This window comes from Falco peregrinus, chromosome 1 (genome assembly GCF_023634155.1).
Source record: "Falco peregrinus isolate bFalPer1 chromosome 1, bFalPer1.pri, whole genome shotgun sequence".
Taxonomy (NCBI): Eukaryota; Metazoa; Chordata; class Aves; order Falconiformes; family Falconidae; genus Falco; species Falco peregrinus.
This window is the reverse complement of record NC_073721.1, coordinates 92,361,306-92,388,089: the sequence shown is the minus strand read 5'-3', so window position 1 is coordinate 92,388,089 and position 26,784 is coordinate 92,361,306. Positions and strand designations below refer to the sequence as shown.

The following is a 26,784-nucleotide window of genomic DNA, read 5'->3' as shown; positions in this document are numbered from 1 at the left end:
AGAATAAGCATTTTAATTTTACTGTAACAATTTACAAGAATGTGTAAAACCCAGAGGCAGAAAACAGGATATATGTCCAAATGATATATGTCAGCCACGCTGTGAGAGAGAAGTCTCTCTCCTCTGCAAACAGATATTTACAGCACCTGTGAACAGAGGGAGGTATCTCAACATCACTTTTTATGTTTCCTGGTCAGTAGGATGGTGGTTTAAACTTGTGCCTTATCAGAATGAATAGTAATATTTTTTCACCTTCCCATGTCACTGTTCCACTGATTTCAGGATCCAGCACAATTAAGGGCATCTCATGGGAACCAATGCATACTAGGAAAATTTACTGTCAGCCATGTAAATAATAAAGCACACATAAAAATGTATGTGTAAGATGAAGCACCACATCCGTTCAATATATTAATGTTAGAAGGACTAGCTAATCTCATTTATGTCACTTCCTACATTTGCAATAAGAGCTAAAATTGGTAATTTATGTTTCTGGAAATTTGCCCAGATATGGAAAATGAACTATGGCAAGTGTCTTCTGAGAGGTAATCGGAAAAAATACTGCATTTCTTCTAGTGATTTCATATGTTATTCTTGCTTTTAGTTAGGGATTTATTGGAAAAGCTAATTTGTGCTGCTAGACAAAGCAGAGAAAGTAGTTCTGGAGAGTTTACCTGTAATCTTAACTCCTGTCATCACATATGCCCATTTACTGCCTCAACTAACTTAGCTTCATGTTTTGCTTATCTATCTCCTGCATCTTTCATCAAATACAATATTAATTGTTCCAAAAGAGGTAAGGGAAGAAAGAAGACAATATTCCATTTCTACAGTGTGGGTTATTTCTGCAATGGACAATAGAAATTCCACTGGTTCAAACTCATTGAATTTCCATGAGCTTTTCCCAAGTGCGTGGAGGAGCAAGAGGGTGGAAGGCAGGATGACCTACAAGGGACAGGCAGGACATTCAGCCTACTACACTCGCAGATTCCTTTGATATCTGCCAAATCCCAAGACCACCTACATTGAGACCTTCATCCCTCCACTGCTTTTGCTGCCTCAGCCCATTTCTGCTTTCCCCATACAAGATCCCAAGACACAACCTCGGCGTGGAATAAAACAGTTAAATCATCAGCTGATCTAAACTTGGCTGGCTCAAGAAAAAAGCAACAGGGAACAATCCTTTCCTACAGTTTTCAACACTACTTTACACTAATTTCCAGCATGGGCTGTAGCTTTTATTTTTGTGGATAACTATAGTTTTGTTTTGAATTAAACATTTTTACTTACTTTGGAAGAGAATTTGGCTTGGAAGAAACTTTTTTGTTCTGGTCTGTGCAATCACCCAAGGCCCACCATGTGATCAAAGCAATTTTGTATTGCATGTGTTTTTTCAATGTAATTTCTTTCTACAGATTCATAGCAAGTGTATCCAGAAATTTAGATAAATTGCACTTTTCATCTCCTTTTGACATATAAAACTTCAGAAATAAAATGCAACAAAGTAAATGGTTGAACCGAAGAAGCCTTCACTGAATTGCCCAGGGATGTCAATAGACATAGGGATTTAAATTGCAGGATCAGGTCCATAAAGTAATAAAATATTTGGCTTTTGGGAAAAGAATGCTGGTTGTTCTTAAAAGACCTCTGCCAGCCAGTGCCAGGTGTAGGATTACTAATCCTCCTCAGGGGAAGCCATGCGTGGCATTCTTCTCTTTGGTGGTGGCATTCAAGAGAGTCCTGGACAGAGGAAAAAGTAATAGGGGCAATATAATGACAGTCTCTGAATGAAGCCCTGAGAAACAGCCCAGGCCCTGCCACCCGGCTGCCAGCCATCCAAGCATGAAGAACAATCGTGCATTTGTTTTGGATACCGAGTTACCTAATTTTAAAAATGTTTCCTGATGTAGCCCTTTAATTCTTAAGTATTTCACCACCTGACATCTCTCTCTCAAGCTTTCAAAGAAGCAAGAGAAAACCAGAGCTACAGATAAGGGGAAGGATGGAAACTAGAAGGATTTTGCTATTAGCACAGTCATAATTCAAGAAAAAAAAAGGGGGAAGAAGACAAGATCTTTTCAACTTTCTGATGCCCAATAGCCCCTCCTTGCCCCACCACTCTCTGACAGAACAAATGCTGGAATAAAGAATAGAATGGATCTCAAAAGAAAAATATGTATTGTGTGCCATAAATTATACAAGCAGATGCAGCCATGAACGAAAGAATTAAGAACATAAACCCCCTGCAGTGTGCACTGTCTTATGAAGGGCTGGAGGTTGCCAAGGGACACTGCGTGACCACCGTGCAGTCCAGGCTAGGATCTTGCTCTGAACATCAGCCTGCAGCCCTGTCATGCAGGCACTTGCTGCCTTTTCCTTCAGATTTTTCCTCTTAAACAGCTCTTTTACATATAAGTACCTGTTTAATGAATATTTGGCCATAACCAGCTTATGGTATGTTTTACAGATGTCTGAGAAATCTCGCAATGAAGAATTTTGCATCTTTTCCCCAAACCTTCCCTTCAAATATTCCCACATGAAGGTAAATGAGTCCCGCTAGACTAAAGGATGGGTAGAATAGGCCAAGGGCCAAGTCTTCATCTGGTGTAACCTGGCAGAGCACTGTCAGTTTCAGCTGAAGTCTTGATTTCATTACTTTCTATTTGTTAGAAATAAGTGTTATATAGCTTTATGGTGCTATATACAGCCATAATCAACAAATAACCTAGCTAGCTGCTTAATGCTTATCAGAGCCTTCGTTCAACTAAACAGGTTTTTGGCAAAGTCAAACCTCTGGATCCAGATTTTTCAGATTTACACATCTAGAATATCTCCCCATTCCTTCATGACATCTTTTATTTCAAGACATTAGCAGCTATTTTCTTATTCAGCAATAATTTCAGCAGGGGAAAAAAAGCTTAGCAATACTGATGTAATTTAGTGCCATGTGACCAATTAAGAAAAAAAAATGCATTTCAAAGAAGTTGACGGCATTCATTTCACATCAGTAAGATGTTTTAAAGAAAACCCATATAAAACTGTGTAAAAGGACATTTTTTCCAACATCACTCTTTTGAATGTCATTTGGTGACCATCCAAGAATAAGGAGTTAAATACTTTATGCTGGAAAAGAATATATATGGCTCATGATTTTTAGCTGTCGTACATGTGAACTTGTGGAAAATGATGCAATCAGAGACCAGAAGCACAGCAAAGTATCTGTTTATATTCAGCTCTGCTGAACAGATCAGAACTGCTGGAGGACTGCAGAAAAAATATCCTTTTCTCTCTTGCTCATGCCCTCCATGGTCTACCTCCTGTTCGGAGTTACATCGTATTCAAGCAATACGATTAGGGGACAGTCTTGATATGGTTTAACATTTTGTACTTTTTCCATTTATCTGATGAAGAGATTTTGCTGTGTCATTCATTCATCATTTCCTTCCATGTGAAATCAGGAAATATAGCATATGAAGACTGAAACCCAGGGTTTTTCTATCCCTGCATGTTTTCCCTTGAAGCTCAGAAGCTCAAGTTATCCCGGTGTAGAGGAAGGAGAAGGAAATGCGGTAATGAAGTTCCTGGCTTCATCACAAGCCCCTTTCTGACCTGGCCAGAAGAAAGTATAAGGAAAGGGATTGAACTCTTCAGGATAAATATGGATGCACAGCAAAAATATGTTGAGGTAAAATCAGAAAGATGAAAGCACCAAACAAGATACAAGCAGGGACAGTGAGGTAACAAGATGTCATTCTACAAATACATACAAAGAAGACCAGGAGAGTGCTGGTCCGCTACTCAGGGGTGCAAGACAGTTATCGTCAGATGACATGGGGGAAGTAGAAGGGATTAATGACTGGTTTGTATCTGTCTCCATTAAAGCTGTATTTCAACAAACGTGTTGCTGAAAAATGTAGTTACACCCTCCCTGCTCCACTCCATTCCCACTTCCTCGTTGCCCTCCTGCATCCCACTGCCACAGCGACTTGTCAGGGCATGCAGGGATCCGGCTGGGGCAGCTGATCCAACTGAAAATTAACCTAGCGAATAGATGATTGTTACTAGGATCAATTAGTTCTGCAGTTCGATTCATCTCATGGCTGCACTGTATTCAGATGCCTTTTTTCAGATTAGCTAGGCTCATTACCTTCATCTTAGGATGCTTAATGGCCAGACTGATCCCAGGACAGGTAGTTATTGTCTCTGAGTGACTAGATGTATAGGGTGTCAGAGGGTCAGAAATAGGAAAGCATGGTGCCTGTCTTTAAAATGGGGGGAAATAAGATAGCAGATTATCAATCAGTCTGTAAATCCAATTCTTGCCGCAACATTTAGGATTTTTTAAACAAACTATTTAGAAGATATAGGGGAGACTATCTAGAAGATAAAGGGGAAGTGGGCAGCATTCAGCTTCAGTTTTATGAACGAAGTCCGTCAAGCCAGTCTTGTTCTTTGAATGACTGTATTGTGCTGCGAACAGGGGAAAGGCAGTTGGTGTTGTATAACTCAACTTCAGTAAGGCTTTTTGCACACTCATGATACTCCCATAAGCAAATAAGGAAATGCAGCGTTGCTGACCCTGCTACACCTGTTCTAACAGGTATAAGACTATTCGGGTAATCATACCTAAAAAGTCACAGAAAATAGAAGGGTCTATGAAACATGATTCTGCACAGTTTTGTCCTTCGTCCCATTATAGTCCACGTTTTCATTAGTGACTGAAAAGGGAGCAGAAGACCCACTTAGTAAATGTGCAGGTCACAGCCTGGGAGCTCTGCAAGTATGCTAGTCAGCAGGCAGATTAAACTTTAAAAAAAGGTCTTGGCAGCTTGAAGGAACTATCTGTAAAAGCAAGATGAAATGTACTAAGGACCAGTCCAAGGGACTACATTTAGACAGGCATTATCTGCTGAAAGATGAGTAATAACTGGTTGGGAAATAGCCTGACCAAGGGTAGACCACAAACCAAACATTGAGTCAGCTATGTTATGCAGAAAGGATAAATAATCCTGAAAATGTATGAAGAAATCCTTCCAGCCTATTCAGCATTGATAACGCCTCAGTTGGAACATTAAGTCCGGTTTAAATTGTATCAAGAAGATTCTTATTCAGATTAGACATCAAAATGAAAAAAAATATCCAACTGTAAGGGCAGTAAAGCACTAGGATAAGTTGCCTGGGGAAGCTACAGAGCATCTGTGGAACATATCTAAGATCATTTTAGACAAATATGTATCCTGTTTGATCTGATATGTCTGGTCCTCCCTTGGACCAGATTGACCAGATGAACTTTCAAGGTCTTCTCCAGCCTAGTTTTCCTGCGATTCACTTCACCATGTTATTGTCCATCCATGAAGCTTTCTGGGGAACAGTAGCTGCAGGCCCACTTCCATGGGCATTTTGCTGTTGTTCTTCTCATCTGAGGTTCACAAGTAATTGGCTGGAGTGCCTCAGATAATCCCATTTTGCTTACAAAATCTTTCTCTGTTGCTATCAAGCTGGAGTAATATAAATTAGGACATCGCTCCATTTTTCTGTTCTGAGGAGATCAAATCTTGCCTCCGTTTAAGTCATTGGCAATACGTTCCTACCATCCCCAAGAGCAGCTGATGAAGAAAACAGGTTAGTTTATGTCGTACCAGAAAATAAAGTGGATATACCAAAAAATCAAATCACTTTCCTGAGCACTCATCTACAGTGCTTCTGTTCTGGAGGCTACTGATGGAGAATCAGCCTTTCTTCTCACGGTCACTGGTGTGTGTCAGGTCAGGTCAACACGAAGCAACCACAGTCCACTAGTGCTTGTTATAAAATGAGCTAAAGCCCTGCTCCCTCTTATGAGAAGGTACAAAGCAGAGTCAAAACTTGACAAAAGATCACTATCGCAGTTGCAATAGTGAAATGCCAAAAGCCTGAGCAGGCATTAGGACTGAGGTGTCCTCACTGTCTGCTTCCAAAACAGCAAGTGGGCTGCCTGGAATCTCTTTTTTCTACTCTGTTCTCTTTTTTGGATCCACTCCTATAATGCTCATATGGACAAGCTAATGAAGTAAAAAGGCTGTTCACACTGACTGCGGTATTTGCTTTCAGTTAAAAGTGTCTAATTGCTGTTCAGCAGGCAAACACGTACACCTACAGAAAGGAGAGCTCCCTCTGGGTTTGTTGCCCCCGAGCATCTTTAATCAGCACATCTGAAAATATTTTTAAGTGAGCCCAGCCTGTATTTGCCTTCATATCACAAAGATCTGCTAGGGACAGAATCAAATTTTTGGGTGTGTTTATGTTATTCCCTTGTATGAGATTAAAGGTGTTTATGCCTCTCTCTTCTCTGCATTCACAGACACCTACACTTAAAGGCATTCTGTACAAACTGTCTTCCCTTTCCCTCATAAAAGAGTGATAATCTAATATGATTTATTTCCTAGCGGCACAACCTCCTAAACAGGCACTGAAGATATCATTAACCTTGAAGGCTAGACTATCTGTTTTCTGGACTTGCCCTTCACAGTGCTAACAGAAGTAGTTTCTGCAAGAGAAATTTGACTTTTACATTATCTAAGACATGCATTTAAATCCATAAAATATATGGGTCTCTTATATATTCCAGAACCTAAACCACAAAGTTTAAAATGATATCTTCTCACTTACGAAACTCGGACTTGCCATTGTGCTTAGGTGTAATAGTTTGGTATTTGAGAAAGCTGTGACATTTGGATCTGTGTCCAACAGAGGGAGGTGTTCAGGAACACAGATATGGTCCAAAATCTTTTTAAGTTTAAGGAGTTTGACGGAAGTGAGAGGGGCACACAAATGCCAGCAAGCAAAACATACTTTACTATTGCAATTCAATTAATTTATCTGCTCTGTGAGAATTCAGGTGTGGAGTCACTGCCTGCTCACACAGCCAGACCTACTCAGAAGATGTAGGATCAGACCAAAGGGGATGTTTTTGTGGGAGGACTTTTACATCAGAAAGGTGACAATATCAACTCTGTGTTGGAAAGGAACTATGGTTTTCTTAAAAAAAAAAAAAAAAAAAAAAGCACTACTTAGTTCATACCGCCTGCTTGATGAAAGGCAAACTCAAGCAGAGGTCCAGTCTGGTAGGCAATTTGGTTTCAGTAAAAACCTGAAGTTATTCAGCTGCGCCTTCCTCACAGACAGTCACTATGGCAATGGGAAAATATTGTGAGGTATAGGAATTATGGGAATATGACTCAGAGAGTACAGAAAAAGGAACGTTCAAAAACATAATTCCCAGTAGGCACAGAGTACGCTTTTTAAAAATACATACAAATGGAGGATAATAATCTGGTACTGCTTTGCACTGCTGTATTTATTGGGGAACACGGTTAATAAATATGGAGCCACAGTGCTGCATGTTTTCAGCCCCTCTATTATCAGGGGGAAACAGAAGCTGGCGGCGAAGGAAACGGCGGCACTCTGCTCTGCTCCTTCCAGCCCCGCACCTTTCCCCACAGGACCGCCGTACGGCTGGAACTGCTTTTATCACTAAACGACATGTTTGGACAGGCTCAGTCAAGTCCGTGTGTGACTTCCGTGTCTTTTAAAAGTGGAATGACTTCTCCTGCTTGCAAAGCTGCAGAGGCTGGTGAGAGTCTCCTGTCTCACTGACCCTGGTCCCACCAAACTGGGATTTGCCCAAATACAAAGGAAGTAGCCCAAGGCAAGAGCCACCCCACAGGGAGACATCCCTGCAGAACATCACATGAACAAGGACTACCAGGCTAACCCAGCCCAGTGCTCTGGCTGGCCCAGTAGCAGATGGGCTTCAGCTTGCCAGACAACAGGCATTTGAAAAATAGCTTGTCCTCGGGAGAATTTTCTCCCCAGTTTTGCTCTTTAGTTACTTAGTCCCAGGAAGCATGGATGTAGATATTGATATATATATATAAATTGGTTTTCGCTGTGCTTAAAATAAAATTCTACCGCATGTAGGTAATGATGAATGCATGGCCTGGGTAAGTGGTAGGCGCTCTCCCAATCCTTTATGCTTTTGGCCTCAGTAGCGCTCTGATGTAGTTAGTCCCACAGGTCAATTATGGATTGTGTAAAAGCCTTTCTTTTAATCAAATTTATGTTCTGCCCTTTACTTCACTTAATGTCTCTTCATCCTTGAACTCTGTGAAGCGCCAGATTAACTACTTTATAGCATTCCATTTTCCCGTACATCTCTCTCAAGCTTCCCCTTCAATTCACTCAAATCCTTCGATCATTTCTGCCCTGAAGGAGGTGAGAGCTTCCTTCCTCGTGGGTTTCTGGGACCTGTGGAGTTTGGGGGCTGTCGCCAAGCTTCCCCTCCTGACCTGCAAGCCGCTGCTGCTGCATGAGAAATTCAGTGAGCTGAAGCAGTCCGCTGTGCCCTTTGATCCTGCTCCCCTGAGTTTTACTGTGGGAGGTACAACAGAGCCCTGAGGCATCAACATGATTATACTGTATTCTTTCACGTTAAAAATGCTGGCCACCAGTATTGTTGCTCAGCAACATGAAACTGTGTACCACTGCTGGCTTCATTAAACTTTAAAAATATTTTTCCTTGCCAACTGAAATAAATAATTGACGATGATTTCAGTGTATATTTAGCATGTCCTCTGGAATTCCAGTAAGTAGGTAAAACAGTTTTATATATCTAGAATTACGAAGAAATAGCTAACACTGGCTGTAAAATAAAATGGATAGCTGAAAAATACTTGCACTTGCATAGCAATTTCTAAATTGCTCAAAGGTACTCTATCAAATAAATGTCAAAACTCTGCAATTATTTCTTTACTGAACATGCTGCACATTCTTTTTTGCAAAGATCATTAAATCTTATTGTATAGTTTCCTGCTAGAAAAGACCACAATAACTGATCTTCTAACTTCTTTATTATATATATTTTTGCTAATATAGGCAATTGAACACATTAAGTATGCATAAATAGGGAAGAACAGATTTCAACATATGTGTTTTCTGGTTGAGTGATAATGCCCAGGGTTGTTAAAAAGGAATGGGTTGTAAAACTCAAGTGTACTTTTTGTCGTCTAACTGATGAATTGTGTATTATTCACCTCTAGTATCGGTCCCAGCTAAAATAAATTGCTGGAGTCCTTATCAGCAGATTCTTTTCTATTATCTGCATGAAGTCCCAGTTTTATCTAATTGTTGGCATTACCGGTACGATTTTCTGCAAATATAGAAACATCTGGGTAAATGCAATTGCTACTTTAATCCATGAGAGGCGCATTTAGATGCATATCTGTGAGCAGAATGGAGAGAACCTGAGCTAGGGAGCTTTGGAGATCTCCAATCTAAATGACTGCCAAAATAAACATGAGTGGAGATAGAGGGATTAATCCTGTAATCCTTACTTAAGCAAAATTCCTGCTATCTTCAGCGAGATTCTCACTAGGGAACAGCTGTGGAAATTGGCCTAAATGAAGCAGAAATGGAAAAGGCCAAATTCTGCCCCTGGGTGTGTGCATGTGACTTCTGTAAAACCTGAAGTGTGACACCCTGGGCCTGGGATAATCAGCACATAAATTCCCACAAAGCTCTATGGTACCAAGGCTTTACTCGGTATAAATACCAGGCACATCCATACCCTTGCAGGGAAATGTTCCTATCCAGGCTTCACTAAGCAGCAAGAAGACAAGCGCAAACTAAAACTGACATTCAGAAGAAAAAATGTGCATTTTATTTGAAAATTTCTTCCATTTTAACCAATCCTAGGAGTGTTTGGAGCATTTGCCTTCACTGAACTCAGAGTTATTGCCTCTGTTTTCCAGCTGGGATGGAAAACCAACATGCAAAGTTAAGTGATTTTCCACAGACCACACAGCAAGTGATTAGTATCACGGGGACAAATTAATCTTGGGTGTAAATCCATAAAGATTAATGGAGGTCTAACAGGGATTAATTTGGCCCATCATCTCTAAGGATAGCAAAACCAATTAGGTGATGTCATTAATCTTCTGGTTAGTACAGGACTGTTTCTTAAGCAATACTGAAAGAAAAGCAATAGAACAGGAATGACCAAAGGGTCCACTAAAACGGATGAACTGGCCATTCCTTGGCAGAGGATTCGCAGCAGGAGCCTTAAATAGTGACAGCAGCCCTGATGTGCCCTCAGGCTCTCATCCCAACTGAGACAATCTACGACAATCATTTATTTGAGGATTGGAGCATGTCAGCCCAGATTTCAGTCACTAATTAGGTTTATGTCTTTTCTTAGGGCAAGACTTCCATGAAACTGATTTGGAGTCAAATATATTTATTACGGCCCTGGGATCTTCAAATATTTGGAAAATATGAAGTAGTTAATGCCCTATAGACAGTAACATTTGAAAGATTCATAAATTTTAAACCTTCCACTTTTGGCCTGACAGAATAGAAATAAGTGTATAAGAAGGAAGTATTGCAAAATCTGTATAACTGACATGTTCTGAGATTTGGAAAAAAATATTTCCTTATTCACTGGTTGGAACAACACAAAATTTCCCATCTTAAGTACTGAAGATGTTCCTGATGCTTACCAAAGGATCAAAACTGGCCCACAGCAGAGAAGGATCTTTCTTCTGTTTGCCTCAGAAATTTTATTTTGAAGAGAAGCTAAATTAGACAGAAAGGTTTTTGTTAAAGGGTAACGACCAGCTATAACAAATGCATACAAAGCAGAGATGAACAGAACAATGAAAACTATGGCTTCCAGACCATGGTTGATGGAATTTATGGAAAAAGAACATTTGTGTCATTGGCAAAGTCTAGTGTGAGAACATTGAATAGGAGATAGTGATTTTGTGCCCAAAAGTTCTGTGCATTACCTAATAGGCCTGGTAAAAATGTTCCACTAGGATTTTGAAAGCAAAACTTGGCAACAGTGAGATCATTAAAACACTACAGCACAGAAGCCCTCATTCAAAATGTAATTAATATGTAGCAGGTTTTTCATTGTTATTAGGAGAAAAATATTCTAGCTGTAATAGGGATCTTCCCATCCACAGTTCTGTCTGAATAAGAGTTTCATGGCTGAGATTTCATAATCAGTGAAATTACTTAAAACTCCTTTCATGGGGATGTTCTTGGATAGATTAAAACCTCTTTCCTCATTTTATATAATGTAGGAGTTCAAATGAGGTGACGTGCTCAGGCTGGTAGTATGGCTCCACTCAGGAGGGAAGATGTCATGATGCTCCCTTATACTGTGGTAGAGAAGCAAAGCTTTGCAGGGCAGGGCTTGGCAGTTCCCTTCCCACCACAGCCTTCAGAGCACTTTTTAGGAATGTCATGACACACTGACACATCCGTCTGCCAACAAAGGATGCTAAAAAGAGACATGGAGCAAGCACCTAAGAAGAACATGAAAGAAACTTGGATTTTGGCAGGGTGACGAGCACAGAAGATGGAGTGGAATGGAAATTTTTCTGTGTCGATGCCGATAGTATGTCAGCATAAATACACTTAGGAGTCAGTATTTCTAAATACCGATGCTCATAAGCCTAGGAAGTGTGGTGTGGAACATTCTGTCAGCCAAAAATGGTAAATAAAAGTACCCAGGGGTGTTCTGACATGGTATCGTCTACGTTTCAGAAGGGCAATGAAAACAACAGGAAATGTGTTTAAGAAAAAGCTCCCAAATTAGGCCCACAATATATAAAAAGATAAAAGAACATCTGTTTTAATATCTTCCTTTGACAGATGGATCTAAAGAAATATTCTGAGAAATGTTCCAACACAAGGCTCTGTTTCCAGAAGGCCTTTCAGACTAAAATGAAAATGTTTCTGTTTCACTGGCTGTTTCTGACATACTTATCCAGTGATTATTAGAGAAAGACATGACAAAAATATACTTTTTTCATAATAAGCTATATATATTGAACATTATAAATTCTAGGCAAAAAGAAAATATATAGACATATATGGACATATATGAATAAAGACAGCTGTATTTCAGTAGACTAGCTAGCTTGATACTAGTTTCCCTTTTAAAAAATAGACCAGCTTTATTATTAGTGATTCGGGAAAATGGGCAGTGACCACGTCACCGTTTATCCAGCCTTTCTGATGTGCAAATACACCTGCAGCACAGTGCTACAAGCGCAAGGCTATGTAAAACCAGACCGTAAATGTAAAACTGTGCAAGACAAGTAAATGAACCAGTTCATGCTTCCAGCGCTGGTACAACCAGGGTAGGATCTGGGTAGAGGCACCTGACCTCATCTTCTGCAGCTAACGTTTGTTGTAGAAACATACAGCAACCAACGCAGCATCACAGATGCTAGATGCCTGCAAATAAACTTATATTAAAAATGGTATTAGGTGTTCAAGGGGACAGAATCAATACTTTAGTACTGCAGGAACAGCACAGTAAAAATACCCGATGTTCAAATCCAAGTTACTTCGTAAAAAACAACCCACACAAACAATATACAGCCTGTCTAGTTCATATATCTTTGTTGCCCTACTTAAAGCCTGTGTGCCAGAAATAATTTATGAGGGAAGATACATGCATATTCATAGTAATTACTGCTTCACAAAGCTGAAAGATCTTGGAGAATAACAGTAAGAAAAGTAGTGATGGCAACTGCTTCTAGGCGCTGTGGAGCGCAGCAAAGCCCAGACTTTGTCCTGTAAACACTGTGTTAGCTGTTTGCTGATCATCTGATTGGTATGGTGACTGCTGATTTCATTGGCAATTGCCTCTGGTTCTGTTTTAAGAACAAAGTAACAGGCATCCCAAAATGCATGTATTTATGGAAAAGCCTTTTTATGTTCTAGTGTGGGTATATTTGATGCTATTCAGAGGTTTACTGGGTTCTTTGTTCCAGACTACAAACACAATAATGGAAACATTTGTTCGTTGGCTTGTGTACACATTTAGTGCTATCTCTTGCGCTTGTAGACACGAATGAAAGTTGGCTTACATCACCGGGGATATGTCATCTTAACATCAGAGTAGGAGAACAGATTCCATGTAAGTATGTGAAATTTGTGTGGTTATTTTCACATACCTATTGTACTTCCTATTTATGTCAAATTAGTAGCAAATTAGCTCCTTACCATGTCCTTGCTAAGAAGCAGGAGTTTCAGCTGGGGTAGTGGCAGCTTGCCCTCATCAGAGGTACAAGCTCAATCACCTGCTACCTTCCCACAGTGCCCAATGTCCCCCTGAGGGACATAAAAATGTAATTTCTGCCAGCCAGCATGCCTTAAAATGTTTTGGAGGTTGATACCAGTCTGAAGCTGATGGTACAGGTCTGCCCCTGTCATCTCCCTAGGGAAGGTACCACCCTGAGCCCCGTTTTGGAGGGAACACAGGTGCAGTGCAGCATGTCCAAGGGGACTAAAAGGTTCCTGCTCACAGAAAACAGAATATAGGTGCCCCAGCAAGTCAAGCTGGATGTAATCCCTTTGCTTTGAGCTCACAGCTGTTGAGGGGGTAAACAGGAAGGCAAGACTGACCAAGGTCTGAAGTACATCCCACAGAGTCAGTGTCATGAGCACAGGAGCAGCTGGTTAATCTGATTAAAGGAGATGGAAAAACATCTTGAGGATGGCATGGCTGGGGGGAGAACATCAGTGTGCAGTAAAAGCCGAAGTGCCCAGGTACACACGTGGCTCAGTGTCAATACCAGAACAGGTACATATTCCCTTCCCGTGCATGCTGGGCGATGTAGACTCCAACAGTACGATTAAAAGCAGTATCATTTATCCACATCTAGCTATCTTATCTCTTTATTTTGCACAAAGAAGAACCCATGAGGATGGATTCCTCATTCAATCTATTGTAGACTACAGGCAACCCAGGATCTTCTCAAGAATTGTTGTTAAGAGAAATATCTGCTCTTCCACAAACACTGGGAATCAACCTCCCAGCAGATAGTTTGAGACAGCTTCAGAGATCTCACTGTACTTCTGTCTTTGAATAGCTCCTGGATGTCTGACACAGACCTATGCTTGGCTTGTACAGGGAGGAAGTGCCTTGGCTCCTTAATGCATCGCCTCCATCTTCAGTGTACATCAGCCTGTTCCACAAGAGCAAGCATAACATCTTTGTAATGCTCTCTCTGAACAAAGCAGCCAGCTCCAAAAGCATCTTTCTACTTGGGCTGCCTCAGCTGCTCACAGTTAATGAGTCACATGCTATATAATACAGCGATGGGGCTGTCAGAAGGGTTTTTGAACCTATCCTCGCTGTGCAGAGCCCAGGTCTGATACATGCATAACTCAGATAATACCGTTTGCTGCTGTGATGCCAGTTTCTGGACTCGGGCAGCTTTGTGGGATTGAGCTCTTTGAAAGGCAGGACTGCTGAGGGCATTGGCAGTGCACAGCGATGCTGACAGCACCTCCCGGGAGTACACCTGCAGACCACAAAGTCCCTGTCATGTGCAAACAGCAATCCCTGTGCCCTGGTATGAGAGAGCTGCTATTTCTGGGGCTGGGCAGAAATGCAACACACTCTTCTCTTTTAAATCTGGTTTTGTTTTGGGGGTATGCTGCCAAGCTGTACAATGCAGGGAGAAAAACAATACAGCTATTTAATCTACGCAGATTAGTCTCTCCGTGAATTCCAGTCCCAGATTTTCTTGCTAGATCTCAGGATGGGGATTACTTTTGTTAGCTAATGAATAACATAAAAAGATCTACAAGTCTACTCCTTAGGAAAATGAAATATATTTAAAATCAGTTATTCTGATTGCTATATCTTCTTTTTTGTCCTTACTGACTGAAAGCACAGTTATTTACAATCTCCAACTAGTAACAAATCCTTTCTTATTAAAGTAACTTAAACCATTAATGGCATTATATCTTGCTTTAGATTTGTTGTCCTTTATTTACTGCCACCTGTCTACTTCCCAGACTGTACTGAAAGAAATGGAAAGCTATTTTCTAAACTCACACTAAAACACTCACCATGAACAGGTAACACTTAAAAAGAAACGAGTCTCTAGCACTGAGTCAGAATGCTTTTTCTTGCTGTAGTATGCTATTTAAAAACAGACAATACAGAAACAGATGCTATCTTACAGTATCATATTCAGACCACAGAAAACATCAATGCAGTAACCCTGTCTACTCACTACTTAACACCAAGCCACCATCACACTTAAGGAAAATTAATTACTTTGTAGATGGAATTAAAATCCCAGCTGTTATAAAATATACAGTAAACCTCCTGTCAACAGCAATGCAGAATCAAGTAATGGAAGAAATGAGTGACCTGCACAGAACTCTGGTGCTCCACTGTGGTCTGCCTGGGCTGGTTCCTCAGGGATGGACTTCATGTTCCTCAGCGATGCCCCCAGACCAGCTGGTGGGTTATGTCCAGGACTCAAAGGGCTCTGCATGAGAGGCAGCTGGGTGCTTTATCTTCTTTTTATTTATGTGAAGGTTGCAATGGCAGCAGACAGCAATGCATAGACACCAAATTAATTAAGCTGTTTTTAAGCCACAGCATTAAGGTGATGTCATAAGAACCCGCTTAGTAGGCAAGGTCACTGAAAGGGAGAGTACGTGTCCTGCAATAAAAAAATGTGTAGTTTGGAGGGCTTGTGTTGGATGCCTTGTGTGGAGTTTTGTCAAATGTGGCACCACCTGGAGAAATATTTTTCTATCCATTGAAATATCCAACAGCATCTCTCACTTAAACAGGATAAGAGAAGATAAACCTGCTTCAATTGTGAGCAATACTCAGAAATGCATAAATTAGATATATTTGGAAACACACAGAACTGGGAAAATATTTTGGTGCAAGATAACATAGTTCATATAACTTATGCCACACTGAATTTGTGTTTGCATACAAGCATGCTCAGATAGGCACATGTCAGGCAATCACAAATCTGCTCAGCGCACCATTGCATTGACATGGCATTGTATTGCCGTTTTGCATTGGTAGTTTGAATATGTTGTAGAACTGAGCCTGAGGGTTTTTTCCTCTATTTCCTAAGTAACTAGTTTTGTAAAAATCACAACCAGCAACATTAATTTTGATTTTCTTCATAGCTTTCCAGAAAAAAAGAATTAGAGAGACTCTTAACAGAAGAAATAATACAGATGCTGATATATTGCAGGAGCTTAATGATGCTATTGCTTCATTGTGAAGTATTTCTACTAGGAAACGTGAAGCATCCGAACTGTAGCCATAATCCTCTCATACAGAAGCCTTCTCTACAGCTTGCACAGAGTAAGTGCAAGCCTGTGTCTTCAGCATTAATGGAATCAGCTGAAGTGAGTAATGCTTTGTGTATCCTAAAGCTGTGATCCTGTAAACGTGGTAAAAAGATGGCAGTGTTGGTTTTTCTAAGCAGTCAGTCCCACACGAGGTGAAGTGAGTCAGAGCATTTGAGATGGATGGGCAGCTCTCAGAAAAGAGCTTTTGTTCCTTGTTTCCAGTCTCTAACAGTCACAGTGAAATCGTCTCTACCATCTACCTATTAGCATCAACATCACTGGGGCTGTTTGTGTGAGAAACGCTTATGAATATAAGCAAAGGTCACGCAAGGAGACTCCTAAATCAGGATCGGTTTTTTGTACCAAGCTTAAAATGACCACGCTGATGACCTGCGACTGCCTCCCATAACGAAAAGCTAGAGGCATCTAGAGACACAGATGGGGATCAATTTGTGACTGAATGCTTTACAGTAACAACTATTTATCCTTGTCTGCAGTATTCATACAAACAACTGAGGAGAAACGTTTCTATTCACTACATGGCAGTCTCCTACCCTTTCTTTTCCTGATAGCTGTTACTTGTAATTGCAGCAAAAATAATATCCTGAGGGCTTTATGCTGATCTGCTGGATTTGAACATCAGCCTCTCAACTTACAGCCTCTATATCCCCCACCGCCAGACAAGTACACACTGTTTCTGCTATCCAATAAAAGCTTATGAAACAAGCTTAGACTTGTGTAGATTTTGCCACCAATTTCATACAAGGAATTGAATGTAAAACCCACTTGGTAATCATGCAAAAGCGGAAGGCGGATGAAATAGCTCTGTTCCACTCTCAATGCCACAGGGCACGTTGTGTCCTGATCTGTGTGTGATACATCAGCACTGAAGGCAACGAGCTGGACGGGGTCTGAAGCTGGGCAGTGTGTGCCAAAGAGTGGATGCACTCTCTTAAGCATTCCTTCTCGTAGCATCTCAGCGTTTCTGAGTGCTCGGAGGTTATACACTAGCTATGCTTCAATGGTGCGGAAAAGCACTTACCATTCAAAGTGAATAGTCATCAAAGTAATAGAGAAAATTGTTAAGTGCTGTCAATGAAGACATCTTTGGTTTTTTATAGATGCATTAATGGAATGCCCTGCCACAAATGGTAAGGGGTTTGCAGCCTGTAACTTCCAAATGGTGAATATAATGATAAAAACAAATATTGTGTTACTTACTGGTTTCCATTATTGGGCTAAATTATTGGATTAAATCGTGATCCCTAGAGCTGAAGTCAAAGGATTTTGCCCAGAGCAACAATTAGGATATCATAAAACACAATCTCCCTGATCCCTACAGAGGAGCTGAGGGGAAGCATGAGAGCAGGGGGGTGACAGCACGAAGGGTGCCTGAGCACCCCTATTCCCTCCCCACGTGAGTGCGTATGTTGGGAGGACGAATTGCTTCTGCATGGACACGCACAGATGCACAAATGCATAGATGTATATCTGTGGCCCCTGCTGCACAGCTAAGCTAAGGGCACTTTGAGCCCTGTCCATCCAAAGAATCCCAGAATTGCTCTGTATGGATTTTTAGTGGCTCCTGTAGCACTTCACAGTTTTCTTGAGGTAAAAGGCAAAAGAAACATAGGAACTGCTGCTAAAAATAGTCACTTATGCCCTCGATGATTCATTTGTTGGTGGGGAGTACCCATAAGTGCCTCTATCTAAGCAGTCTGTTCTCTGGCTCAGTATCTCCCATGCCAGCTTGTATATGCCTCTCCAGTCTTGCTCAGTCTGTTCTCCTACGGGTTATATCTTCTTTAGCTAAATATATTAGGACAGTCTATTTATCTCCTTCCATGGCAGCAAGACTCAGGCATAACTTCCTCCTGCTCTAGGAATTTCATAAATAAATCACCGTCTATTATTTTTCCAAAAGCATACAGCATTAAGAAAAAAAAAAAAACCAAACAAAAATCCACCATACAAAACCAAGGAATCATCCCTTTCTCAGGTTAGAATTGTTGGAGCAATAACGAAACAGGAATATGCTGTTAAACTTCAGTGGCAGAGCTCTTTGCATTGCCCTGATTTATGCAAGTAATAAATAATTGTGCTGAATGACTTCTTGAGGTACAGCTAAAGAAGACTGTGTGAGAAGGAAAGCTTCATGTGATTTAAGTCCCCATCCCCCAAACATGCACACTCAGGGTGATGACCAGGATTTAAATCACAGTCCTGTAAATTGCTGTGAATTGGGAGAAAATGAAATTGGACCCTTTGGTGACATCCTTGCAGTGCAAGTGATTGTTTATGAATGTATAACTGAGCTTATTGATAGGCATTTGAACCTGAAACGAGCTCTGTTTGGAGCTGTTGGATTTTTTATTGCCTGTTACAATATCACTAGATTTCTGGAACTACTCTGTTTTTTCTAAGCAAGCTCTACCCACCACTAACAAGCCCTAGGAAGGATAAAGAAACAAGATGCTTCTTCAAGTGCACTGCAGGCTTCTTTATGTCTGCTCCAATGCAAAGGACAGGTAAACCAGAGATGGTTTAGCTGAGAGAGCAGGGCAATGAGTGTATATTGGTGTTACTGACATAAGTCCCAAACATAGAGAAGCCAAAACCTGTTTTTCCTCCAGAGCATCCCTTCAGCTGCACATGGCTGAGTCCAGCCTTTACCAGGATTGAAACCATCACTCGCTACTCAGTGTGCTCATGAACACCGGCTCCAGGGGGGACAAATCTGGGATGCTGTGCTTAATGGTTCTTTCCTTCCTTTTTCTTTCTTTTTTTTTTTTTTTTTTTGCTATGGGGATCTCATGTTTGATGTCTTTTATCTTTTGAAGTTGGGACTTGCTGGTAACTAATAAAATATAGCTGGTTTTAATTTTTGCTGCTAAGGGTCATTTTGTAAAGTATTTAAGTGACAGTAGGATAACTGGGGAATAATAAATAAATCCTTTGGGTGGTGATACTTAGTTACTGAATATTTAGTCTCCCCAGTTTAGACAAGCCACATAACCAGATTGTAATGATTATCTTTTTTTTTTTGGTAACAAGATGATATTTTCTTGATACATTCACTGATATTATTTGGCAGTCAGCTTTTTTATTTTTGTTTGTAGACACAATCTGTCTTTGTTAGGAAATGTCGTCACCACTGATGAGAGTAGTGATTTCTTTAGGCAGTCTGCACATAATACTACGTGTCTTTATTGAAGCACAAGAGGTACCAGCATATTTGTCTTCTCATTTGCAAAAGTTTCCCCAAATACTTTCTTTTCCAACAGCACAATCATGATGCATACTGCACATGCTTAGACTACACATATCATGTTAGCAAGGCAACATCAGCAGACTCGGGATTTATCCCTGTTGTCCCTCAAGAGCCAGGCATGCATAGTTCCACACTGGAAGAGGAAAGCTGCTGGCTCGCAGCAGCCAAGGAGCACAGCAAGACTCGTGCTGTGGCTCCCTCTGAATGAGTAAGCAGCTGAAAATAATACCGCTTACATTTTCTTTGGCAATGGGGTTTAGAGACAATATTTATCCTCCTTTTCAAATTTTCTGTGAACCAACCAGTGCAAGATCACGGCTAACATAACTGGAATACAGACTCAAGTCTGTACTTTTGTAGCTGGCTTCATCTCCAGCAGACCAGCTTTGAAATACGAATAAATTCATCCATGAGATACTCTATCTTCTGCGTAGCAGTGGATTTTGCAGATAGAGTTTCTCTTTTTATATAATCTGACCCTCTTTTGGTCCCACTCTTAATGCTCCTCACTATCGTCCAAGGCATTAATTTCTAGACTGTGTCCTAAATCCATTCCTGGAAAGGCAATGGGACTAGGCAATGATATTTTTCAGTTTAACCAGTACATGCCATCAAGTTTACATTCATGCAAGACACAACAGGGAAAAGATACACTTGTCAATTGATGCAAACATTAAAAAAGAAAATAAATAGATGAGAACCTGAGATTTTAGGAACCTAAGATCAGTCCTAACAGTCAATCCAAGCTGAGCTCCCTGAAATCAATGAAAAGGTTTGAATGAGGAATGAGACAGACTCAGGGCAAATATTTCCAGATGGGACTGCAAAATACCTTCAGGTACTTTACAGCTGATAATTTCTGCTTGTAGCAATGGCACTTAGCACTATTCAATGGCCTTCAGGGGTTCATGCTTATTCATTAATGATCACTTGGAGTACACCTGCAAGAAATAAGCTGGGTTTGATTTCCAGGTGGTGGAGTGGCAGCCAGTCCCACTGGAGGGCGTTAGGAGGAAAGGGCATCAGATGGGAAGAGAAACAGAGATCCAAGCAACTCCAATAGAAAAGAACAGAACTAGAAAGTGTCTGTGAATTGGGCTGCAGAATGCATCTCCTTTAAACATGGACCTTCATTGCCCAAGTCCCCAAAATGAACTCTCTAAATTCTGATCTTTGAACCTCATGTGATAGTGTCAAAGTTTACAGCAAATGAAAAATCATTTTTCAGATTGCTGCTCTACGTGTCTGGCACTTTTGCAGTAAGTTCTTTGCAAATAAAGAAGATCACTACTGGATGCATTTTTATATGATTGTTAAGTGAATAAGTGAGCTTCATGGGCACCTTTGTTTCCTCCCTTTCCATGAAAAAGAAAAAAATTCTAATAGCCTTGTAAAAGTTGGACTTTTTTTCCAGCTGTCATCAAACACAGGCAGTGCAGGCGAGCAGGCCGGCAGAGAGAGCATTAACATCTAACACCACAGACAAGCCAAGTAGGGCTGGGGCTTGGCAGGAGACCAGCAGTCCTTCCCCTGCGCAGCCAGACGGCACTGCTAGGGAAAAGGTTGAGGTCTGTCATGGAGGGTCTGGTACTGATTTCTACACTGCTTCCTAAATGCTCCTCCACACCGCCTGTTCACAACGTGGCAGCCCAGTTTGTTAGGACACCCTCTGCTAGAGGATTTGAATCCTCTCAAGGAGCTGTAGGACAAGCACCAGCACTTATCTGCTCAGCAGTGTCAGCACTCAGGCATTTGTGCGTGCACACAGAAGCAGCAAGTTGGGCTGAAAAGTCTGAACTGGCACTTATATTGAACCTCCAGTGCTTACAATAGGTTACCAAATCTTTGCTCCTTCTTGGGAACCTGAGCTTTCTGTGGCCTTGAAGTGGCTTAGCAGCCTGTGATTCACTCATGAACCGTGAAAGACCTCAGAGGCTAAATTCCAGCCACCCTGTGAGATCCAGACTGGGACATGGGCCAGCTGGGCCACCCTTCGCCACTGACTGGAGCAGGGTCTAAGTATCTCTAAAAATGGGCCTCTGTCTTTATTCAGGGAAAGCTCCCTTTCATTTCACATATTTTATATCTAAGGGCTCAAAAAACCCAAAACAAAACCAAAATAAGGATTGGATTCATTAGCTATTAATACTATTCATTACTGGTATTTCTACAGTAGCGTTTGCATGCATGAAACTTCAGTACAAATGAAAATACATCCCTCCTTCACATAGCTTACGAGTTCATTTATATGCAATGTAGCTTGTCAAGAGACAGCAAACAAAAGACCTGGGAGGAAGAGGATTTACTCTGAATAAGCCGATAGCTACAAATGATTCTGAATCATATTGGAATTAAGTGACTTAGTGCCACTAATGCCACTGGCTCTGCTGCTAGCCTTGACACTGCTGAGGGACTTAATCTAAGAGGTTCTTTTGATTTCTCAGAGGCTCCTAATGGTTAATTTTCTATTCCTTTTCCTTTTTTTATTTCTCCTTCTTTAGGACTTGTCAGACAGAAAGGCTTATGTGTGAAAGGATCTAACCTAGTCTATGCTTAGGTTATGACAGGCAGGAGATGGAGAAACAAAAGAGGAGCAGGACAGAAAAAATATCTCGCAGTTCGGCTGAGCCACTAATATTTGCTAATTGCAATAAATATGATACAGCACAGAAGCTCCTAATGAGCTTACATAAAGCATTTTAATGGGACACTGTCAGGTTAAACATTGTGTTTAAAAATACAGATGTCCTTAATAATTCCAGATTAAAATAGACTGAAGTTTGAATACCCAATTAATTTTTCCCTCTTTGTATCAGAGTCTGAACTGTATTTCATGCAGCTCAGCCACCAAAAACAGATGGGGCTTTATTCTGCTGCTTTCAGGCCAGAGCACACCTACATCCTAAGAGAGAGTGCAGTACACGGATGTGCCAGGCAGCGCTGGGAGCACAGCTGCAGAGAGATGCAGAGGGACTGTGTTATGTCCTGGCTCACCAGGCTGCCCAGGCAGCTCTTGTTAACTTTGGCCCAGCCTCGGTCTCCTGGGACACCAGTTCTGGGGCTTGCATGAGTGTTTCCCCCTAAGGACAGCAGCTCTGGGACTTGCATGAGGGTTTCCCCTGCCAAAGGATGGCATCTCTGGGGCTTGCGTGAGAGTTTCCCCCCCAGCATGGCAGCTCTGGGAATGGCACGAGGGTTTTCTCCAGGACAGCAGCTCCAGGGCTTGCAGGAGGGCTTTCCCTGGGCATTGCTCTACGCAATGGGGCCATTGCAGCTCCACCAGGACCAGCCCAAGGGTCCTCACACAGCACTGGATCGCACCATCAGTTTCATTTTCTTGTTTTAGTGCATGACTTAAATGTTTCCATGTTTAGATTACAGGCCTTTCGGAGCAGAATTTAAATCCAGAGCAGTGACTATACTGAGTTTAACTGAAACTGAAGGAAAGAGCCTGTGGAAACTTCTTCACAAAGTTTTGTAAATAGTGATTTGATACTATGGTGATGGGTCCTTAGAACTGCCGACAACATTTTTCTTTCTACTTAATCCTTCAGTTTTCTTCCAAACAGACCGTAGTCCTGTCCTACATGGCTGTGCTGATTGTGTGGTTTTATGCATTAAACTAGTGCCAAGGAAATCATACTTGGAGAAGAGCGATGCAGGATCTATTTCCCAGGCAAGCCTCTCGTAGAAAGTGTGGGAGGGGGCCAAATGCATTTCCCTGCCTTGGTATCTCCAAGGGCCTCTGGATGTATGCATTTACCCTGGGTTTTGGTAAACCACAAAGGATGGGCCGAATCTGAGATGGGTGTGATGGGTCCTGTTCAAACAAGAAAATACGTCCACAGACTGAAGAGCTTGAGCATGTTGCCATGTGGAAGCAACACCAAGGACATGCCTGAGGTCATCACCTGCTGCTGAAGCCACCCTTGGCGCTGGCCCTGCAGCCCACCCTCCCACAAGAGTGAGCTCTAGGGTGGCCCCACTGCTGCCTGCTGTAAGAGGAGCTGGATCATGCTGGCAGCCTGAGTTGGCCTGTGGATTACAGGGTGTCTGACCCCAAAAGCCCCTGGGCTTCAGGACAGGATCACCACGAGTTGATTCCGGTACATGTAGCCTCTCTCTAGCATTTGAAACACCCAAGTATATTCATGCCTACCAGAAAGACACTGCAGGAAATTTAGCAAGCTTCTGCCTTTGCTGTCTAGCAAATTCTCCTCTCCCAGTTGGAAAGATCTTCTGCTTCTTTTATACTGAAGAAGCAGAGAAAATCAATGCTTCCAAATAACCCACAATCTGGATGACTTCAACAGAAGCAAGAACAAGCACTTAGAATGTGATAGAAGGATTACTGTCGCCACATAGCATAATCTGGGGGAGAACAAGCCCGATGCTCTGGAAGCTTTTTAAACGTCTCAGACTACTTCAGGGAATCTGCAACACAAGCTGAAATGTTTGAAAATGTATTTTTCCTAAGCCATGCACTTCCCAAATGAGTAGGGACAAATTCGGGCCTGGAACAAGTCCAGTGCACACGATGAACTACTACTAGGGAAGAGCAGAGGCAATTGTTTTGTGTTACTCCCTCCCTCCCAGAATGATGCAATATCTTTTAAATTCAATGGGAGGGAGGAAAAAAAAAAGTCTATGCAATATAAGGAAAAAAGTTTGTTTCGATTTCCTCAGCCTCCAAGCCTGCTGGGCACAAGTCTGTGTTCGCTATATCCCGCAGTCTCCTGGTCCAGCCGATTGAGCAATTGATTGTATTCTCTGTTTACTTCTTTTTCCAATCTCTTCCATAAGCCAAAGATAAAGCCAGTACAGCTCCAGATGTACTTTTGAACCCATGTTTATATGGGGTGGAAATAAATCTTAATGAGATTGCCCAGCCCTATTACCTTAAGTAGTATACCTCGAATGAACCCTGCTAAAGGCTGTAATTCCCTCCTGAGATTTCAGTGACATGGGCAGGTGGCTCATATTTCATGATTGTGGTTCAGGTCATCATTGGATACTTGGTAGAATTCCACCTTTATTGTGTAAGAATTGGAGAAACCCGCCTTTATTAAAGATGTGAAAACAGTAGAAGATGCTTTCCTCTAATGAGGGCAAAGAAATTTCTCCTAATCTTCACTCCAAGTAGAAAATTACTTTTGCATTTCTGCTTCATGAGTATTCAGATGCAAAAACTTTACTCCCATAAATTCTTGTGACTGATATTTTGATGCTTCCTATTCCATCTCTGGATAAAATCAAGGTACTTTTCCAGGACTTGCTGCTGGGCAGAGCAAGGAAGGCAGCAGCAGATGGGCAGGACTGGAAGAACTGTGAAAGGGCCAGAGAGGTCACAGACTGGGTGTCTCTGGGGGGCACTGTACTACGGCAGAGACATCACTTGTTTAGGGTCTCTTGAGAACCACATACACAGCTGAAGAGAGACAACCTTTAAGAAGCACTTGCCTAAAGCAATACATAAGAAAGAAAGGGTAGTCCTAAGTCTTTGGAAACCTGCAGCAGCATCCTTCAGGGCACAGGGCATATGCCCTTCACATGAAGGGCATGTGGAGCTCTAGTAGTTAGCAAGGAGGGATAAGTCTTCCTAGCTCAGACCCACTTGGCTATGCGGTAGATGAGATTTTTAGATCACATTGTGCCCACATCAGGCAATGGGTAACCCACAAAATGAAAGTCCAGATGAGAAATCTGTCCTCCTTGTCTAAATTTGGCACAAGGCCTTGAAAACAGAGAGAAGGCAGCCAAGCATCATCAGTAGCCAGAGAATGTAAACAAGAACTGAGTTCTGCTAAGTGTCTTTTGAGAAATAATGGAAGCAGAAATGGGGATCTAATAACTTTTTACTTAACTAAAATTGACCTCCAGCTCCAGGCAGAAACCAAGGGCTGTCTCTGGCCATAGACCAAGTTCAGTGGAGAATTAGCATTCCTGCTGATTTTTCACCCCTTTTGTAGATGTTTGATACTGGGTCAACACACAGAAATTCAAACACACGGGCTCATCAGATGCTATTAACTGCTGAAAGGAGAGGTCTGCGACTCATTGCAAGTAATGAGTGATGTTGCACAGAGAAGCAACACCAGCCCTGAAGGACACTGTACCAGAGGTGCCTGCCAGCTGCATCGCTTCTTGGTGTTCTCCAGGCAGCCAACTTGTAAACAGGCTGGCCTGCAGCAAGGCAGCACATCCAGTAGTGGAAAGTAAATTTGATCCCGTGTGCTGGCTCCTTACTCCAGACAACTCCATTTGAGTATGTTCCCGAGAACGCAGGCACTCTCAGTGGCAAAGACACAGCTGTTTGAGCGGGCTCAGGGCCGTGCTGTGATAGACTCATGCTACAGCCTTGTCTCGCTCTTCACGTCAAATCAGTAAAGTGTCCAGTTGCCTCCAGTTCTCCTCTGTCCCTGAAGGCAGCTAAATTAACGAGGCAGATTGTCAATTGAGCAATCACCTTGGAACAAGGAAATCTTTAAAGATTTGGCACCATTATCTAGGATAACCCAGCTGCTGAACTTCATTAGAAGAAAACAAATGCTAAACATGCACTCAACTTTGAGGCATATTTCTGTGGGAGAGAGTAAAACCAATTTAGGAAAACAGAATAATTTCTAAGCCTGAATCTCCCCCTTGGACAAAACAGAGACATTAATCTCCTGGCTACCATCGTGTCTCATAGTTCTAGAGTAGTGAGTTTTCTCATGCACCTTGGGGTGCTCCTCTGTCTCCTCTCCCCTGCACGGACAACTGACCTTGGCAGTGAGGGGCATGGCACAGGACCACAGGTGCCACTCCAGGAACTGGCTCTGTCCTCCTGAGGTCTTGATGGCAGCATGAAGCAAGGAGATGTTCACACTCAGGCTCTGACGGTCCTTCTGCATCCCCAGAGCCCACAAGGGTGCTGAAGCCTCGCTGGCCTTGGTTACATTTTGATTGATCTGAGCAGTGAGGCTTCTACAGTAGGGAGGGGACACTCATCATGCCTTGACAAATATGTCTCATCCAGTCACTTTTCAATGGTAGTTTCCTTCCAGTGTAGTGGGAGAAGAGTGAAGAGCTGTCTTCTTACTCCCCTTGCTTTACAGGACATCAGAGTAGGCAGTGCGACGGGCAGGGAGTAGGTAAAGGACAGCAAAAAGACTCTTCAGCTACTTTATGTGCAGGGAGGCTCCCCAAAGATCTGAAGAAACCAAATAGTTGCAGGAGAGGAGTTTGCTGAGAAAACAAACACTCCTCCTGTTAAAAACTGTGAGCAGATTGAATGCTTTCCCTGGAGTTTTCCAATTTTCTCATTCAATGACTCAAAATGAAAACACACAAAAATG

General features: G+C 41.8%; 1 protein-coding gene across 10 annotated transcripts in view; it reads right to left on the bottom strand.

The window, feature by feature from the left end:
• EML1 (EMAP like 1) overlaps positions 1-26,784 on the bottom strand; it is a 130,489-nt gene that overhangs the window by 91,892 nt on the left and 11,813 nt on the right. For 3 of the 10 annotated variants that reach the window (XM_055794255.1, XM_027777085.2, XM_027777087.2), the window contains exon 1: positions 15,224-15,432. The exons of 2 other annotated variants lie outside the window; for them this stretch is intronic. In XM_055794255.1, the coding sequence (XP_055650230.1) occupies positions 15,224-15,350 (127 nt within the window). In that variant the 5' untranslated portion in view covers positions 15,351-15,432. Of the gene's footprint in view, positions 1-10,535; positions 10,612-15,223; positions 15,434-26,784 lie in introns of those variants that run through there. 5 more of the 10 variants (XM_055794291.1, XM_027777089.2, XM_027777091.2 and 2 more) reach the window with 3 other exon arrangements.